The following is a 19,363-nucleotide window of genomic DNA, read 5'->3' as shown; positions in this document are numbered from 1 at the left end:
GCCGCCCCGCCCCCTTTTTCACCCCGGGCGCGGAGGCTGCTGGGATAGCGGAGGTAACTTTTTCCCGCCACTGTCCGGGCCTGAGGTGAGCGGAGCTGGCGCCATGTCTCAAACAGACCCCGAGCTGCTCCTGCAAGAGCTGGGAGGCTGGGACTGGGACCTTTGCCGCCGGGAGCTGCCCGCTGTCCTGCCCCAGCTCCTTATATCCTTCCCGGGAGGGCGGTTCGGCTAATGGGTGGTTGTGGGGAGCCACCCCGAAGTGGTGGGGGAGTGTGGGGGTGTTCCTCCTTCAGCCTTGCACAGTTCAAGCAAATAAATCCCTGGGAGGGAAAGTGGTGCAACCTTTGTAAGGGGTTGACACAGGACAGAAAAGCTGGGTGCTGGGTATTTCACTGGAAATGAGTACAGCCCTTCACTGAAATAAAAGATTCACGGTAGAAAATAGTGTGTGGTTCACTTAGCAGTGTAGATACCCCTCTCCCCCCAGGCGCCCCCCCCCCCCCCCCCCCCCCCCAACACTTACCCTCCAATACATTGTAGAAATACTTGGGCTGATCATGCGGTACTGAGGCATATCTGCCTGCGTTGGTTATGGAGCATCCCCACCAATTTCATGCGATGGATGAAGTGTACGTGGGACAACATGAGAGAAGTCACTGTGACTTCTGCAGATGCTTTAAAGATAACCTTTATGGTAGAACATGTTTGAGTTTCTTTAACGTTTTCACTCTATGTATCAAGAGTCTGAAGACTGGACTGAGCATATTCGTAAGTAGTGACCAAGAAGTGCCTCTTCTTCCTAGGGATTGTTGTATTGCATTTGCATTATAAATTCTACACTGCTTAAAAATACTTCTGCTATAACTAGTGACTTTGATGGTCTTCAGCAATCCTGCTGGACCTTGCATGTTAACACTAATTGCATGTTGAATAAGCTTTATAAAAGGCCATAAAGAAGCTATGCATGTAAGGCTGCTTTTTCCTTCCCGCTACTTCTGATTTTTAGATGCTTGAAAGAAGGGTGCTTTCCACCTTGTATTTTATTGTCTTTTTGGACGTTATCTTACAGATGGCAAAAGTCTGGTAATACCTGATAGTGATAAGAAAATAAGGCCGATATGTAGCTGTTCAGGAGTCTTGCTAACATTCACTGTTAAGTTGCATATTAGTGCCAACTAACATTCATTGTTAAGTTGCATGTTAGTGCCAACCAGCACATTAAACGTGCAACTATTTGCAGTTTGGAATATGGAAAATTCTAGTTCTGTGGGCAAACAATTGTGCTCAGCCTTCAACTAAACATAGTCGGGTGTGATGCTATTATTGATGGGTTTATGCATGTCGGAGCTGTTATTGTTACTTGATTTTTCAGATAATGCATTATGTGGCATATGTTATGTTGCCCCTCTCAAAATCAAATATCTGTTTCTGCTTGATGCAGTTCTTTGTTTCATCTGGTAGGTTACTACACATTTCTGATAAACACATGTTGTTTTTCTGTAAGGTTTTATAAATGTTTTGCTTTGCAGGTGTTTTGAGGATCCTGACTGAAATGTTTTTGCCCCATATCAGCCTTGCAGATTTGGAACAAACTTTTTTCTCAAAAGTATTACCTAAGGTATGACAGCTTCAATTAAATGTGGAATTTTCAGTCAGACCAGTGCTAAAAACCTGCTTAGAATGCAGTGATTCTTTTTTGAGGTCTCATGATATAATTATTGCTTTGGATTTAAAATTTTACCCTTTAAAAGTTTAACAATTTTGTGTGGTTGGATTGTTTCTGTGATTGTTACCATTCTTTACAGTGGGGAGAGGATCAAACATATGTTCTACTTTCTATATTCAGTAACAGAATTGGTTTTTATTTCTTTTTGAGAAGATTGGGCTTTTTATAAAATGACCAAGGTGGGGAATTTTTCTGTGAGGTAGCCTCTCGGGACAAATAAACTGAGAACCCAGCACTCATATATCATGAATAAACATGGTGATATTTGTGAACAATATAGTGAATAAACTTTTGGACCTTAGTGGCCTAGCATATGTTCTCTTTTTGGATTAAATGATGGAGAATTTTGTGCTGTAGTTGTATTAAAATTCTTCAACGCCTACATTTTAACTGAAGTAAAGCAGTGCCGAATTACTGATTTAAGTTTCAGGCCTCAGCTTGTATATTTTAAGAAGCCTTTAAAAGTGGCCACTTGATTTCCATATACCTTATGTTATGTCCTGTAGCAAATTTTGGAGATTACAAGAAAAATGGCTTGTAACGGGCATATCCTGAACAAGGATTACGGTACCATACCAGTTCATATAGTATCCTGCACATGCCTGGAAGCCGCTCGCTGTCTTTGCAGTCTCAGCAGTAACACTCACAAAATATCCAAGGACCTCAACCGAAGTAGAAATTATTGTTGTTTGTAGGTGAGACTTATTTCTTGATGTATTCAAACTGTTAATGATCATTCTCAACAAAAACCCAATTTTTCTGAGGCAAAATGAAAATCCTTTTCAAATGGTGCAGTTTTAACTAAGTAAAAAATCTTTGGTAGAATGAGGTATATATTTCAAGTGAACTAGCTAGGAAGTTTGTTTTACTAACAGATTTTATAAAGGTAACAGCTAATGTAGCTTCTGTCTATAATTTGGGAAGACTGTAAGAGTTTTTGCTTCTTGGCATGTGATGCTTTAGGATTCAAATGCTGGAAAGCGTTATTGTCTCCTGTGAGTTATCTCAGTAGCCCAGGACTCCATGCCAAGGAAGCAAGCAGATATACAATGGTGTTACTATTTGCATGTGTACATTTATAAATGAAATGTTTAAGTTTTGGTTTGTTCTGACAGACTCTACAGTTATTTGATAATTTGATGTATGAATTATCCAGTGAAGTCAAAGGATTAACCAGCCAGAATACAGAGTTATGCAGTACTGTAAGGAATCTTTTACAGGCAAGTCCCGTGAAATAAGTTGTCAAAGGAATGTTTACGTTATTCTTTGATTTTAACTAAACAATTAACAGGTTTTTTAAATGTTTTTGTCAGCTACTAACCAGCTGGTTAAAATGTAATTTGAATTTCCTTTGTAGTTAAAGTTCAATTAAAATTTTGTGAATGATTTGATTACATTTAGTGTGTGATGCTAATCAGAATTTAAAAAAAACCCCCAAAAATCTCAAATTCTGTAACGCAAATGGAATGTGATTCTCCGTATTTACAGAGTGAATCTGGCACCTGTTTATACAGTCACTTAATTCAGAGTTTTAAAATTTTTGTAAATTGAGAACAGTAGTCAAAAGAAATATGAAACTTTCAAAGAGTATATGGTATTGGAGAACAGGTCTGGAATTGCTTGATATTAATTTATGGAGCTTCATTCACCTTTAACAAAATACTTGTTTATGCAAATAGCAGTGAACTTTAAATGCCATAAAAATCTAGGTGCAATTCAGCTATGAAAAGATGCTTTTGAAATTATTGCAGGAGTGAAGAACATTGATTGTTTTGTTTATTCTTGCTTTAAGACTATGGTGCAACTGTTGGAAACTCTGACCGGTTGTGTACGATATGTCTGCACACTGCAAGAATGTGTGCCTCTGGAGAGTATCCGCACCCTTCCATCCTCGGTTCTTTATGTAATAAAGAACACATTCACACACTGCAAGGTAGGTCTGTGTTAGAAAGAGAAAAATTATGATACCAGTTGGCTTTTAGGAAACACTCACTTTGTAAGAAGATCCTATTTTGAAATAATGCTGTTGTCAAATTACTATTTTTTTAATTTAAATTTAGTTGTTAACTAGTTCGCAGAATGTACTTAGTGCACGAGTACAAAGATGATTTTTAGCTGTCTGCCCAGCAAATCTGACCTGGTGGTGAGAGGTGCAGACTGTGCTATTTCCAGGTTTTGCATTGATGTCAGTTGAACATTTTGCTTATGAATATAGGCTATCTGTGACATCTGTGCACTTCTGATAGCTGCAGTAGTTTGAGAGCTACAAATGGTTACCAAAATGGTGCTACTTACCTTATTTCTAAGGTAAGTTCCAAGGTGTATTGAAAGTTATGATTAGGATCTTTATGTTGGTTAGGATGAGTAACGTATACCAGTTTCAGATCTGTATTTTCAGATGCAACATTAATTCCCTCTACAGCAGTGAAAATAAGGTTATCATACGGATGCAATAGCTTTTGGTTGGCCTTCATTTTCACACTTCAATTTTTCTTTCTCATGAGAACATTTACAGCAGTTTTCCATGTCAGGGCTTGAACTCAGGTGCCATACCTTTATTTAACAATACTGATTTGAAATAATTGGGAAATATTTGGAATGCTACTTCCTTTGCTGCTAGCCTCGTACTGTTTTGTTCAGAAATATGATCTTGGGTTCACGCATCAAGGCCTAATCCACAGCCCACTAAACTCACTAGAGCCAGGCAGACTTCATTAGTTGTTGATGAGGCTGCAGGTGAATAGCATTTTATATTTAGCGAACAGGGGTTGGTATCAGAAGCTACAGATATGGCTGTGTATTAAGTTAAAAGTAGGTACGTCTATACCTTGTTCTTTTTTCCAGTGAAATGTATGGCAAAGCTCTTGGTGTTTTCAGCATGTGACAAATCAGGCTGTGATTCCTGAACTTTCTTTTTTTAAAGCTCCTCTTCCCTGTTTCCTACAGGACAGCGAATCAGTGTACTGTGGGCATCTGCACTTGATTTCTGACCTCCTACAAGCTATGTTTAAGGAAACTTACTCTCTTCAGAAGCAACTGATGGAACTGCTTGATATGATTTCCATGGGCTCTGCTTCTACTGAAGATAACATCACAGATATGGTGTCAGGTATATGTGAACCTGACGCTTTTTTTAGTCTTGCTCACTCTTTTTTTCTGTAGAGAGTATATCTGAATTTTTAAAACAAGGTTCTGAGCGTGCTCAGTTCCTGCTGTCCTGACGAGCCTTTCAGAAAGCAGCATTTTCATTTTGAAGCTTGAAATATTTCAAATTTTATCCTGAAACTTTCTCTGTGGGATGGGGCACGTTGTGTAGGTTTGTAGGAAAGGGGCAGCACCTAAGCACTGAGCCATTTTCCTGATTTGGTGTCAATGTGGTGGTATTCTCTTAGTCCTTGTGATTGCTGCTGTTTTCCTAGGAGAGGAGCGTAGCTGTGAACTCATGAATCTGATTTAACTCAGTTATTGTTGTTATTTCCTCCTTAGTAATCCACACTGTGCTGGAGATATGCTCTGTCATTTCCAATATGGACCATGCTCTTCATGCCAATACGTGGAAGTTCATAATCAAGTATGTCACTGAACTCTTTGGGTTTTATTGTAATATAAACAGAGTGTAATTTTACATAACCAGCGTTTCAATAGCTTTATATTCAGAGTTTCAAATAAAATTGAAATTAGAGAATTCAATTTAGCTAGTAAGAATATTTAGAAATTTATTTTAAAATTTAGCTAGTAAGTAGCGTTAAAGGTACTGTTAGTGAAGATAGTTAGGAATCATATGTGAAAAAGTAATAGAAGCTTGACTTCTTGTATTACAATACACAAGAAATTTTGAAACACCATTGTCTGAATAAATAATCTGAAGAGGTCAGACCTGCAATTTTGTAGGCATTTTTGGCTCGAGTTGTGCTGTCTTGCACTTTCGTCCTGCCTCTCCTGCATCTTTTAGTCATGGCTATGAAGAGGGTTGTTCTCTCTAAATTTCTGGGTTTGGTGTACATGGACATTGCACCAATTAGTGTTGTATAAAAGCCTAAATAGAAGAATTAGCTATATGGATTTGTACTAACTCATTGCATGATCACTTCTGACAAATAAATATCTGATTATATTCCTGTCTTTTAGGCAAAGCCTGAAGCATCATTCTCTGCTGCAGTGCCATCTGAAACACAGTGATATCCTCAGTGGCCTGTGCAAGGACACTCTTCTTTCTTTTCAATCCTGTTTGCAACTGGCTGAGCAAATGAAGATGTCAGAGATACAGGTGAATTAAAAAGCTCACAAAGCTGCTGTTGAACCTGAGGAGGATAAATTCTTTGTGCTGTATTATTGCTTGTAGTGGTTTGGGTTTAGTTTTGTTTTTTGTTTTGGGGTTTTTTGGGTTTTTTTTTTTTGTTTTTTTCTTCATGTGGTAGGCAGGATACCTTGTTCTTTTGAAACCATGTGAAAGCTTTGTTTAGATTGGGGATGTTTTAGTGAAGTGCTGAAAATAAGTTTCCACCATACTCTATGGGAATTTTTTTTTTTCCCTAAACTGACAGTATCCCAAGGTCAATCAAAAGATAGTATTTCAATTCTGAATACTGCTATAAAAACATTGAGGCATACTGAAGATTTCTAAAGTTTTTCCCTCATAGCTGCAGATCCTGGAGAGAATCAAGTCTGAAATAAGTTTGAACATTGTTAGCAATCTAACTTTCTTTTTTATTATATTACTCTGTATATTAAGTTTTAGAACTGCCTTTTTTGGACAGGAGGGCACTGACCTCAGGCTGTTCCAGAAGACAGTCAAGCTGTGCAGGTTCTTTGCTAATTCCCTTGTACACTACACCAAGGTAGGTTTTAATACTTGAATTCTATGTCAGTGTTAAATTTAAGCCTCTGGTCTGCAAATGGAATAATTTTGTACTGCATAATATCTTAACAATTTATGACTATACCATATGGGTGGTATAATTAACATCCATGCATAACCTGCTTGTAGTTCTTCCACCTGTATATACTCACAAGCCTAAGCAGGATTACTGCTGTGGTTTAACAGAAAAACAAGAATAATAAGCTGTTACAAGCAATGAGGCGTTCATAGGAAATGTCCAGTCTTTACAGGCAGCCTTGAGTCAATGCAATAGTAACTTTATCTGGAAGCAGATGAAACCTGTTGCTAAGTTTTCAGAATTGTTCCTCATTTCAACAATTGAAAACGATGTGGCATTAGTTAGAAGAAATGCCCACGTACAGTTGTTAGCTCTGACACTAACTTCCTGCTCTTTCCCTGGCCCTTGTACTTTGTTGCTGTGCTTTATTTTTCTCATTATTAGAAGACATGCTGTAAATCTACCCATTTTAAGAATGTATGTGAAAAAATTTTGCTGCCGAGGAACAGCGGTGATAGTGCATTCTGCATCTGTTTTGTCCCATGGGGTAAAAGCAGGGGGGTGATTTGGGGTGGGGGGGCAAAGTAAATAGCATTGTGACAGGATAAAACAACATTACGGCATGTATGAGAGCACTTCAGATATTTGCAGCTCTCTATAGCTATTACAACTGTACTTATTAATTTTTTTAAATAAGCCTATAAATTTAATTGTTTTACCTACAATATATATACATGTAGTGTAATAGTCTTAGCAATACTTTGTTTATTGTTTGCTTTGCACTTGCTTTGTGCTGTGGATTGTTAGAACCTAAACAGTTTTTGCAGTGTAGTAGTTTACACACCGATATAGCAGAACAGAAAGTGTATTTAATCATGTATTTTATATTAAAAGTACCATTCAAAATTAATGGCTTCTGCAGGAATTTCTTTCTTTCTTCTCCGATTCGTGCTCTCAGTTACATCAGCTCTTTCTTCAGATATACAGGTAAGTGAAGTACAAGTCAGTGAGTATTGATAGTATCTTAATAACATCTCCATATTACATTCTTAAAGTTGCAGGTATTTTGAGATACAAAAATATAGTTCTCATTCCAGAGTTGTTCCTTTCTTTTTTCATATACAGAAATCTAAAAAAAATGTTTTTAATAAATTGGACATTTTTGTGTGGTACTGGTTACCTTAAACCTATTCTTGATCAGTGCTCTGAGTGTCTGATACTGACAAGCCACTAACTTCGTTGCAATTGATTATGTCAACATTTCTTAACAAGTTATGTGTAGAATATGCAGATTGATTGCTTTGGACACTGGGTCTATTTATACAGTTTCATTTGAAAATTCTTGTTCCTAAAGTCAAAATTCCTGAAGGTAGGATTTGCCCTTCGCTCGTCTTGCAATGAAGCAGTTAGGCAGAGCTAAAACAGAGCAACCCAGCAGTGTACTTTCCACTTTGAAACAAATGGTAGCATGATGTTAGTCAAATCATGCAAAGTCAAGGCAATTCAGAATTGCCATTTCCTAGTAAACCTAATTCCTTTCTGTTTCATATGTAAGGAAACAGCCATGCTACTCTTTTTTTTCTATGTTAAATTCTAGTGAAAGGAAAAAAACAAGATTAAATGCAGGTGTCAGCAGCAACAATTTGACAGATTGTTTCAACATTAAGACAAAGTATGGAAACATTTGTCCTGAAGGGAGAGACGATCAGAAACAGAATATCCTTAAATTTTTCATAGCTTTACTGTTGTGTTTATAATCTTGTGAAATCTCACAAAAGGACTCTCTGGTTTTCCCGGAAGCAAATACTCTTTTAATGTTATGCTTATAAAGCATAACAGTCTGCAAGCGGCTTATCATTTTTCTTTCAAAAGTTTTGTTCTGCTTGGTGAAGTAGTGGGGAAGAATAGGGGAAAGTGGACTTTATAATAGAGGGCTGATTCCAATCATTCTTTTGGAATTGAAACCAGGTTCTGTGGTGAGATGCACACATGAGTTCACTGCATGTTTCACTGCAAGATTGGGTGGATATGTTTTTACAAGTTTCCTCTTCTAACTTTACTTACCTTGTAGATCTTTCTCAAGTGGAAGGTTGTAAACTTTTATTCACTCAGCAAAAGTGAGCAGGATTTTTGAGTAGGAAGGTAGCATTTTTACAGTCACTTTATAACTTGCAAGAGTAGAAGGTTTTCATTTAATGATCTCTTTTGCTTTATTCTCATATCACTTCTTTTTTTCTTTTATTGCCCAGGGTTTTTTTCTCTTCAAAGAAATTGTGGTACCTTTTTATTAGTGTTGTGTTAAATTAGTGCTGTCACATTTATAACTGTCAAATTGTGTACACAGGTGTTTTCTTGGCTTTTCATTGCTTGACTTTTTTTGTGATTCAGTGTATTTCTTCTTATATATGTTATGTATTTTACATGCGTTTTCCATGAGCTTGTAAGGTTTTCTTTCAATGTTTAGTAAAATATTGGATCGTGATGCTTAGTTTAAAGGCTGAATGCAGAATTGTAACTCTCAGGCTGTAATAGACCTTCTAAAATGGGAAGCCTTTTCTGTCTTTTATTTCACAATAACAAGGAAATAATGAATTTGCCTTTTTGTAGTTCTTTTGAAAAGTAATGTTAACTGAAAATGCTACTGAGAATATTGAACTTTTTTTTTCATCCCCCCTCAGCACATTTCCTCCCAGTCTCTATGCTCCAGAGATCTCTGAAGTTCATCGAGATGAAATATCCCGGGTTTTTCTTGTGGCTCTGGACCCTCTCATCAACCAGCTTCTTCCCTTTAGCCCTTTTATGGAGCAAGTGTTAAGTGAAAAGCTAGGTAGGTTTAAAATACAGCCACCGCTGCTATAGTACTATGTAAGTACTATATCCCTCTAAGGGATCAGGATTGATATTTTGACTTTCTGGACCACAAGCAATATTCTTACTGGTTTGCTTGCCTCCAGTTCTTTTGTAAGTACTATGATATAGCCAGTTGCACGCTAACTAAGATGAATTTTATAACAGATAGTTCATGTTACTGTTGAATGCATCTTTTCCAAAGTACTCACAGTAACTTCAATATCTGGTTAACAGAAATCCTGTCAATTCTGCTGTTTTGCATAATTTCAATCCACATTTGTCACAAACTTTCAAAGTAGGTTGAAATTTTTCTGCTGTTCTGTTGGTGGGGAAAGACAGCTATTTTTCCTAAATTAATTATTTTCTGTGGAAAGTAGAAAGCCTTGACACTGAAAAATGATGAGCTTTTTGTCATTTCTGCCCTGACCAATACGTCATAATTCTGAGATAGCTGTGCTAGCTCTTGGGAGATATGGTGTGAGCATCAGTTGCTCTTTTCTCTCTGTAGGCTGGTCTTTCTTCTCTCCCACATATGCACTCTGGCCTTGTGATTATCCTGACAGACTTAGAAGAAAACTTTGCGTTTTCAGTGTTTGAGGCATCCAGTGCTTTCAAGGAAACTGGAAGCGTGAGGCACTCAGATTGTAACTCCTTTGCAGCATGTTGCAGAACAGTTGAGAACTGGAATATTTCATTTAGGTTTTACCTGAAATAGTATATTGCATTTATTTTTCACTTCAAACATAATGTTAATGATGAAACATTCCTTTTTTTTCCCAGCTGTGTCTATAAGTGATTTTTGATTGTTTTACTGAGAACTTTTATGTTTCACCAGTTGTTCATCGTTTGTCACTTGCTTAAAAGCCATTTTACACACACGATATATTTACCAGGGCAACTAGCATCATATTTTAAAAAAAACTTCTACAGGTCTCCCTCCTGAGCAGCAGTTGCCCCAGTGTCTTGTCCTGATTACCATAATGGACAAGCTGTCCTCTCAGCCTGAAGAAGTGCAAGCTCTCTGGAACACAGGAAAAAGGTACTAAAAAGGTTTTCACTCTAATTCTTCACCACAATGATCAGCCTATATGGGCAAACAGAGGGGCTCAGTTGCTGGGGTTTCCCTCACAACCGAATAGTAAAATTTGTCAGACTCTATAGATTTACATCCTTATGCTGAGAAAAACAGGATCTGATGTTCAGTGCTTCAGGAGTGAAGGATACAGAGCCAGAGATAGCTTTGTTTTTCCAGGAAAGGAACGGTATTTAGACTGATTCCAGGATAAGAAGAGTGTGTATAATTTGTTGATACTTAACTAAGTTAAAATCTTGCATTTTTATGCCTGAACCATCTAATAATCACCTGAATTTGTAAAAGAGAAAGGTAGCCAGGAACTTAAATCTAGTGTAAAAGCACTGAAGTCACTGCCACCATTTCTGGTCAGAAACAAAGATTCTGTAGTACAGATGTTGTTTGCAGGATTTGGGATTTGCATATCTGTAACCCAACCGTGGTGGTTTTTGGTTTTTTTTTTTTTTTTTTTACCCTTGCAGCCTGTCTTTGTTTTCAGCTCTCTTCTTCAGTTTCCAGCAGTGTTCTGGCGAGCTTTCTCTCCCTGTTCGTTTGCCAGAGGTGATCAGTACAGGTCAGCCAGCAGTTCCCATCACCCTGTATCACTATGTCTGTGTCCACCTGTGCTCCTTCATTGCTTCCACACTCCCATCACACTTTCCTCAGCTGGTAAGATTGTTTTTTGCTTATCATCTCTTCAGCTGTTGTGATGCATAGGTACTATTTAAAAAAAGAATGAGTTCTTTCTAATGATCTAGCTCTAAAGAAATGCTTAGGTATGAAGTGGCTCTGTAGAAAGCAGCTGTAATACAGTTACATGACTGGAGTTCACTTATACAGCAAATGTCACTTGTGGGAAAGGGGAAGGTAAAGCTTCATACAAGTTCTTGAGAACCTCAGTGGTGTTGGAAATTTTTGTTCTCTTTGGGAGGGGGGGAGGTCAAGTTGTTACAAAAGTTCAGTGCTTTCTTTTGTGCAGTATTCAACTTGTATTAAATTTACGTGGTTTTGTTAGTCTATACTGTGAAGTTATAAAGTGGCATTAGAGCAGATTATATTGTTGTGATTCTAGCTAAGAACATACTGTAAAATGGTAATAAGCAAATTTTTCTACTTCAGAGGAGTATTCTGGGTTTTGATTAACTTTATATAATGTTTTAAAAGTTTTTCACTTTTTACTGCACATAGACAAAAGAACCTCTGGGTAAATGTAAACCTTTATATAAGAGCTGTTACAAAAATTATAGCCCTAATTTAGGGTTTTTTTCTGAATGCTACATGCGTCTTTCAGATAAAATTTGTGTTGCTAAAAGAGGAAGAGGTTTTATTTGGTTTTCAGTAAGCTGCCAATAAAGCTGGCAAGAAAATTTGCAATACATTGGTTTAAAAAAAAATTTTTTTTCATAAAAGTTCCCTTGCGTGGAAGGGATGCACGTGATGAAATGTTTTGAAAAGTGAAGGATCCTCAGCCCATTGAAATGAATGTACATGTACATTCAAAGTATGCAAAACAAAAGGTGCAGCTGCTTGCTTGATGGTGTAGCTGAATATAGAGTATGAAAATGAGTTCTTAAAACATTTTAAATTCGATAAGCTGAAAATCTTATTAGGTTTTATGCTCATTAGTGGACTAAAAGTAATAGTAGGCCTGCAATCTGTTTCTGTGTGAATTTCCATATATATATTTTCTCCTCAGGAGCATGCTCTGCTGGATGCTGTGCTGGGTTCTAGTATGATTACGTCTCTGCTAGCAATGGACTCGTGGTGCTTCCTTGCCCGGTAAGATGTTTTTATTACAGGTCAAGCAGGATTTCCACAGATCCAGTTAGTTCTGTTGTTGTACATAATTCCTCGAGGGAGATTTTTTTTTAAGACAAAATTGTCCTAGAATTAGATTCTTTTCAGATATAGAGCGTATTTTGAAAATCAGGAGCAGAAATGGCTTTGCCATTTTTACATTCATGCAAGTAAGGGGAACATACCTTTTCTATTATTTAATAATTGTTTTTTGGAATGGTTCTCTCAAGTAAATTGTGTCTGTGCACATCAAATTTAAATACGTTAGAGGAAACAGCCATCTCTCAGACAAGATTTAAAATATTTAGTCTGTAAAAGAGTAGGAATTACAGACTCACAAGCTTCTGTCTCTCTCTCACATTCCAGGTATGGAACAGCTGAATTGTGCGCTCACCACGTTGTTGTGGTTGCCCACTTGGTAAGCAGCACAGTGATGTTAGCAATTCAGCACCAGTTTTAATCCTAGTTCTACTGGCAAACTTTCTAAATGACCAAAGACGTCTTTTTCCAAATCCAAAATTGAGATTGTTTTAATTCCTCAAATTGGCTTAATAATTAGCAAAAGCAGTACTTTGAAAATATAAAGCAATATGCCTAGTATTTCCAACATGTCCTGCATTGTTTTTAGTGTTACTGCTGTAATCCCACATAACAACTCTCAGAACATTCTGTATAGAATTCATTTGCCAAGTGGTGATTTTTTTTCTTAATCTAATTGGATGCATTCCCTGTTTTCCTAATTCAGATAAAGTCTTGGCCCAGTGACTGTTACCAGGTCTCTGCCTTGGGTGTTCTGCTGAGGCGTATGCTGTTCTTGATGGCTCCAGATCATCAGGCAAGTATAGCACCAGCATCTTCTGTCTTCAGTAGAAGAGATTTAAATAAGTAGCCTGTGTTAAAATATCCTCTTTCAGTTCTTCAGAAATGGCAGGATGTTGAGCGTTCGCTTGCTGTACTTGATATTGTACTTGATATTGTACTTGATATTGTACTTGATATTGTACTTGATATTACTTTGTTGTTTTTAGTGAAGAGCACATCTGCACAAATTAGGATCCACTATGACAAAGGCACATATACCTTTCTAGGAGTGGTCTTACTGGGTGGCAACAAAGTCCTTTTTTGACTATGAAAATGGCACATCTCCCAGATTTGCTGAAACTGTATGTCCTGTCATTCCATCTGCAACTGGTGTTCATGAGTGTTCTCATGTCATCAGATATAAAGAGTAGTATCCTTTCCTGTCAGTGCCTCTCTATACACCTCAGAGAGGCTAAAGCTCTTTCTTCTACTTGCTATGGCCATTGCTTCAAGCAGCTGAAGTTGCTTAATCATTCTGATGTCCTATATGTGACAAGGGAGGTGGCAGTTTTATAAGGTTTTTGTATAAAAAGTTAGATTTTATTTAAATGAAAGGTTTTATGCAATTTTTTTCATGTAATATTTCTGAAGCAAACTAGTAATGCATTTTGGTTTCTCAGCTTTCTGACAGGTTATTAAATTGTCTTCTGGTCTGTATAGTTCCTATTAAATTTTGTTTGCAGGTAGAATTTGCTCATAAGTTTCTTCCAGAAGAGGAGGAGAACTTGGCTGTGTGGCAGCACATATCCCTCAAGGCCCTGAATCCTGATCTTAGGAAACGAGTGGCGTGTCAGCTCTGTGTGGCAGGGCTTGCACAGTGCAGGCGATGGCTGAATAGCAGGCGTGCTTTGGGAGAGCTCCGACCGGTGGTAAAGGAGACTTAGTTCTCTTTGTAAAAATGTGTGAACTCTGGATTTCCAAACTATAAGGGTTCTGTTGCTGTCACCTCAATTCTATTTTTCTGTGTGTTGCACAGCTTTTTTCCATGCCTAACTGGCAAATGCATGAGCAAGAATTCTCATTTTAATATTTTCTTCTAGTACATAGTACACCTTAGGACCCTCTACTCTGAGGGTGATGATAGTGCGGGTCATGTGGTTTATTAGTTATTCTAGTTGTTGTTTGCCCTCTGGGTGAGTGGATGTATTTTTCTTTAGAATTACTTTTAAGTTTTAAAGTCCTGTCTGTTTTTATGCAACATCAAATCTGAAAGATGCTCACTGGTCTCCTTGGCAAAGGAGAGGAGTGTGAGAAACTAGAGACTTCCACATGAAGCATCTGCTGCCAGCTTTCGCCTGCCAATGCAGCTAATGACTACAGCACCGTGTGAAACTCACAGAAGTAACGGATGGTTTCCTTGCTTTGGAAGCTTTATTGGCCAGTGGCCTGGGGGATTAACTGTACTGTACCACTGACATAGCACATTGGGCTTCTTGCCATCTTGTATCATTTTAGATGTTTAATATGAGCCTGGGGTTTTGGTTCATTTCATGTATAGGTTTTTTTTGATCTTACTTACAAATTTTTTCTACTAGAATACTGCCCTTTCTGTCCTGCTGGCTGCCTACAATTTTGCTGGTGACACTCTGGAGGCAGAACTTCAGGCATCTATCTTGGGAGTGCTTGGTCAGTTCTGGACTTTTCTCCAGGCTAAGCAGGTAGGAGAATTTGCTGCTCCCAATGGTGAAAGCATGATGTCTTTGAGAGGCTGGTGCTGTTTCATCGTGTGTTTGTTACCAAGTTGTTTTACTTGGATTGGACCATTTCTGTAAAGCACAGTGTAACTGTGCTGCCCATCTGCTGTCAACTGGTTTATGTATTAAGCAGGCGTGTGCTCTGGGAAGTGGAGTTTGAATTTTCCTGAATGTTACATATATGGCTCCTTGCTATTCCATCCGTTAGTGTCAGATTCAGACTTGCCTAACGAGAAGTCTGAAATACCTCATTCTGATTCATACCAGCTGCAAATTTGGCCTACTTTTCTTCATTAGAATGTGAACAAAACTGATGGTGATTTAATTAGTACATAGCTTAGCACATGAAAACCCATAGAGCTAGTAACCTTCCTCCTGTATTTGAGAACAAGGGGGTAAAGTGATTCCCTTGTGACTGTATACCTGTTCATGTCTGCAATTGCAGTAAAGAAAAAAGGATTGTCATGGTTCATACTCTGGATAAAAAAAGAAAGTTTGAGAGTGAGGGTGAAGAAGAGCCAACAACGTTGACCCTTCATAGGTCTCTTCCAACCTCAGCTGTTCTGTGAAGACATTTGGCAACTGATAAGTGAAAAGAAATAGTTCAGATAACCTTTAGCTGCTTATATTAGTGAGTGGAGGAAGGAGATGGGGGATAAGAAATATTCTTAATAAAAATCAAAGAAAAGGGTCCTGTAAAATATTACTACCTAGGAATATTGATATGACTATTTTAATATTTTCTTCTGCTGCTTACAATGTGTGTGGTTAGGCTAAGAATTTTGGAACACTACTGTAGCTTTAAATTCTTTCTTAAGTAGTTATTCCATAAGCTAAAATGCAATGTGACTAATATCTTGTGATCTGTTGAAGGTCTCAGATGCACCATGTCTCCAGCAGACACTGTGTTTGTTACTTCAGCTTTTGGGATTTTTCATCCAAGCATTAGACACTCAACTGATCACTCAGGTAAAACAAAACAATACCTTCTTATGAATAATTTACTTAATGAAAACCAAGTTCTTTGAGATTTACTGAAATCTCAAATGAGTTATTTCATGGTCTGGCCTTCTCTTAACGCATGGAGGTTCCTAATTTTATTTCTGCCTTGATTACTTTCCTGGTTTTTAAACCAAGTATATGGCACTTCAGTTAACGTTGCTTTTGAGAATCCCATTACTCTGTAAGATAATTGAGATATATGGATATGCTATAGAGCATGCTTATTTCTTTCTTAAGTGCACACTGCAACTTTATCCTGGCTAGTTTTATTCAAATGTAGCATACCTCCTTTTGTTTTCAGTCCAGTTTTCCAAAATCAATGTCCTCAGATTTAAAGATGAGACAGAACAGTTTTCACCTGCAGTCTGTTTGATGGAGCTTCATTGGGGTTTGCTTTCTGCAGGTATTTGCCCTGCAGTCTTCCCTTTTCCAGTTGGATCCCCCAGATCATGTTCGTCTAGCAATGGTGGATTTTCTCTCTTCTATGGGAAAGGTGTCTATACCACAAGAAGCACAGGTAAATATAATTGTGGCCTTATTTAGATAATCTTCAGTCTTTTGATGAAAATGTATGTTATTTATTTAAATATAAAGGATCAAGTTCATCACATACATACAGGAGTGCCATGACATAGTCATCGTGGAGACTTACTAATGGTCTATGGCAGTTTTATTTTTATGTTTATTCATTTGCTTGTTGCTTCTCACTGGTTAGAAACGACTGACATTTGAACCTCCAAGAAGAAAGAATAGAGCATGTCACCTCCCTTACAGTGTGTTTTTGCCAGACAGGGCAGTAGCAGTTTTGCATTTCACAAACCTGTCCCTTGACCTTAGAGTGATTCTTGAATAATAAATCATGTTGGTAAGATATGCACAACTAACTCTTTGGAACTGATAGATATTTGTTCCTCTTTCAGAGGCAAGTTGTACCCCAGTTGTCATGTTTGTTTGCATCTCTACTAGCTGACCAGACCTGGCTGATTCATCAGCACGCGTTGGAGGCATTCACACATTTTGCAGAGGTAAGCATAGCAGAAGGCTGGATGCATGTATTTGGCTCTGTTAACTTTTATTATACAGAAATTCTTCTGTCTTAAATGTTTGCTGCTCTTCACTGACCAATTTGGATCTTAGTATTACAGATGCTATTGCACATCAAAAGTAATGCGGGCTAATATGGTTGTAAGTGATTTCAGGAGCTGGAAGTGAAGGAAAATTAAGCATAGGTTGTAACAAGGAAGGGATTGTCACAAAAACATTTTTTACTCTGTCTATTCCTTTGTTAAGATGAATGTACTAAGCAACTATTATTCAACATTTTTGACAGGAAACAAGCCATGAAGATGTTGTTCCTCAGTGCCTTAATTCTGAAGAAACTAAGAACAAAGTTGTTAGCTTTCTGGCTAAGGTATGTTGTTGAACCATTTTACTGCTTTCTTAGTTGATGTTGTACACATCCATAATAAGCTGTACACTGTCTATGTCTACATCTGCATGGCAATGAAATAAGTAAGTTTAAAATAAATTGTTCTGCTAACTGGGATCTGGTTGAACTTTTCTACTTGCTTTAATCAGGAGAATTAACAACTGCCATTCCTATGCATGTTGCTCTTCCAGTACTTTGGTTTAAATGCTTTGCTTTTCCCTCGTTGAACAAAAAAATGCACAGTTGTTGTTGTAAGCAGAGAAGTTAAGTTATCTATTAAAAAGACAGGGATTTCATAATTCCATTTGTGTGATTTCCTTCCCTGTTTCTCTTGGATCAGTGTCTGAAAGTTAAATGAACATGTATGAAACATCTTAGTCCTTTTTGCATGTTAGAACAAATTCTCTTAAGAGCAGATGGCTATTCATTCAGAACATAGACAGTGGGAAAGAGGGGATAGTTATCATGCTGTAAACTAAGGCAGGGCTATCTGGATGAGCAGTTTTTGACAAGCAGATAATTAGCAACAGAACTGATAGCTACCAGTGATGCTATACCGAAGTTGTAGATAACTTCAATCTCCTGCTCAGAAGAGTGTGTGAGAAATTAGATTCAATTTGAACTGCATGTTAAGATCTCTCCCTCCTTCCCCCTTGTTCTGGTATACAAATTGAGCCTATGAAGGCTAGTAACGCTGCCTTGGTTTAGTTACCTCTCCTGTGGCTTTCTCCCTAGATGAGGCAAGTAGAAGAGACAACAGAAGCACGAACAGAACGCATGAAACAAGAAAGGATTACTTGCAGTGCACAGTTTATGAAAATGGCAGGAGAACTGGAGTCAACAGGAGAGGTATGTGCACTTTAAACTATTGTCAATTTGTTGTCAACGGTTGTCAATTTCTGTCAGTTCTGGGAAGTATCTAAAGAGGTTCAAGATGGTCTTGCTGCCCCCCATGTTCTAAGATAAAAGGTCGCATGCATTCCTGGCCCTTAGTATTATACCTGAATGCTCTGTACTGCCTGCCAGCCAGCAAGAACTCTTACAGGTCTTTTCCATCAAAGGGTTTTCTTGCATTTGCATGAAGACTGATCACTTGTGTAGAGCATTACAAATGATGTCTCATGTTTACTTAAATCTGCAGCCTCTGGCAAAAAGAGCATGTCACCCACCCTCTGAGGAGCAGTATAAGTCAGCAGTAGGCACGATGGAGGCAGCAGTGGAGGCTGTGAAGCTGCTGCTCGGGAAAGGGTCACCCCCTGCTTGGCTTGCAGTGAAACTGGAGGCTCTACATACAGCTATAGCCATCCTCAGGGACAGTGTACGGTAAGGTACTCAACAGGTTTTAGAGACAATAAAACAGCTCAGCTCCCTGTTCTGAGGGAAGAGATGCCTTTGTACCATGATTGCTGGAGAAGAAAAAACTGTGACATGGGGTGATGTTCTACTGTACTGCTGGGTCTCGGTTAATGTGCCAGAATGAATTGAGGTGTGAGATGTTGGCCTGTCTTTCATAATAAGGGGCTAGAAGGACTGATATATTTTAATGGACACTATTGTGCATCTGAGCTGTCATTTTGTATATTGCCAATGTATAGCTTGCTCTTCTAAGCTACTGTATGACGATAAATATTTAATGAGATTGTATTTTGAGTACTAAGATGTTTGATTCTGTTGTAAAAGTAAGTTACCTTTGTTCCTGTCACGTACAGGTGACCAGGCAGGAGGTGCTTTTATCTTAATTTTAAAATACACTCAAGAATAACAATTTAAGGCTCTAAACTGTTCTCTGAACATACCTCTACTGCTGGTTCCACTTCATGCTAGGGTAATCTTTTAAAAGTAATCTTTATTGGTCACAGTGCTTAAGCAGTTTTTGTTCAGTGGTCCTTCACTGCACAGTTCCTAGCACCTCTTGTGCCATCCACTGACAGAACTACATAAACAGAAATAAATAAGTTGAGTAAACTGTACATTCATCTCTTAGCTGAAAAGTTGAGAGAGCCAGTTCTAAGGGCTTTTCTGAAAAAAAAAAAAAAAAAAAAAAGAAAAAGGCAC

The 19,363-nt window shown here is 38.0% G+C and overlaps 1 protein-coding gene across 4 annotated transcripts; it reads left to right on the top strand.

The window, feature by feature from the left end:
- Window positions 1-42: 42 nt before the first annotated feature.
- Window positions 43-19,335, top strand: FIRRM (FIGNL1 interacting regulator of recombination and mitosis). 4 transcript variants are annotated; one of them, XM_072868695.1, is made up of 24 exons: window positions 43-202; window positions 729-768; window positions 1,530-1,618; window positions 2,842-2,946; window positions 3,519-3,659; window positions 4,673-4,835; window positions 5,213-5,297; window positions 5,855-5,993; window positions 6,487-6,564; window positions 7,526-7,590; window positions 9,282-9,430; window positions 10,384-10,492; window positions 11,008-11,194; window positions 12,222-12,304; window positions 12,689-12,740; window positions 13,068-13,157; window positions 13,867-14,052; window positions 14,719-14,841; window positions 15,751-15,846; window positions 16,283-16,396; window positions 16,800-16,904; window positions 17,210-17,290; window positions 18,044-18,157; window positions 18,450-19,335. In XM_072868695.1, the coding sequence occupies exons 1-24, from the start codon at window positions 104-106 to the stop codon at window positions 18,633-18,635; spliced, it is 2,679 nt and encodes an 892-aa protein (XP_072724796.1). In that variant the 5' UTR covers window positions 43-103; the 3' UTR covers window positions 18,636-19,335. The 4 variants fall into 4 exon arrangements, with proteins under 4 accessions (XP_072724796.1, XP_072724799.1, XP_072724797.1 ...); XM_072868698.1 differs by having other exon boundaries at window positions 6,484-6,564; window positions 7,562-7,590; XM_072868696.1 differs by having other exon boundaries at window positions 6,484-6,564; window positions 11,038-11,194.
- The last annotated feature ends 28 nt before the right edge of the window (window positions 19,336-19,363 follow it).

The sequence above is a fragment of the Ciconia boyciana genome, chromosome 7, assembly GCF_034638445.1.
Source record: "Ciconia boyciana chromosome 7, ASM3463844v1, whole genome shotgun sequence".
NCBI lineage: Eukaryota > Metazoa > Chordata > Aves > Ciconiiformes > Ciconiidae > Ciconia > Ciconia boyciana.
The sequence above is the reverse complement of the archived record's forward strand: the minus strand, read 5'-3'. Positions and strand labels throughout refer to the sequence as shown.

Bases quoted from the DNA above. Each gene is read 5' to 3' on its own strand.
- FIRRM (XM_072868694.1), top strand. From the start codon at position 104: ATGTCTCAAACAGACCCCGAGCTGCTCCTGCAAGAGCTGGGAGGCTGG. The intron at 2,947-3,518 runs GCAAGTCCCGTG...TCTTGCTTTAAG, and splicing joins CTGTAAGGAATCTTTTACAG to ACTATGGTGCAACTGTTGGA. The intron at 9,431-10,383 runs GTAGGTTTAAAA...AAACTTCTACAG, and splicing joins AGTGTTAAGTGAAAAGCTAG to GTCTCCCTCCTGAGCAGCAG.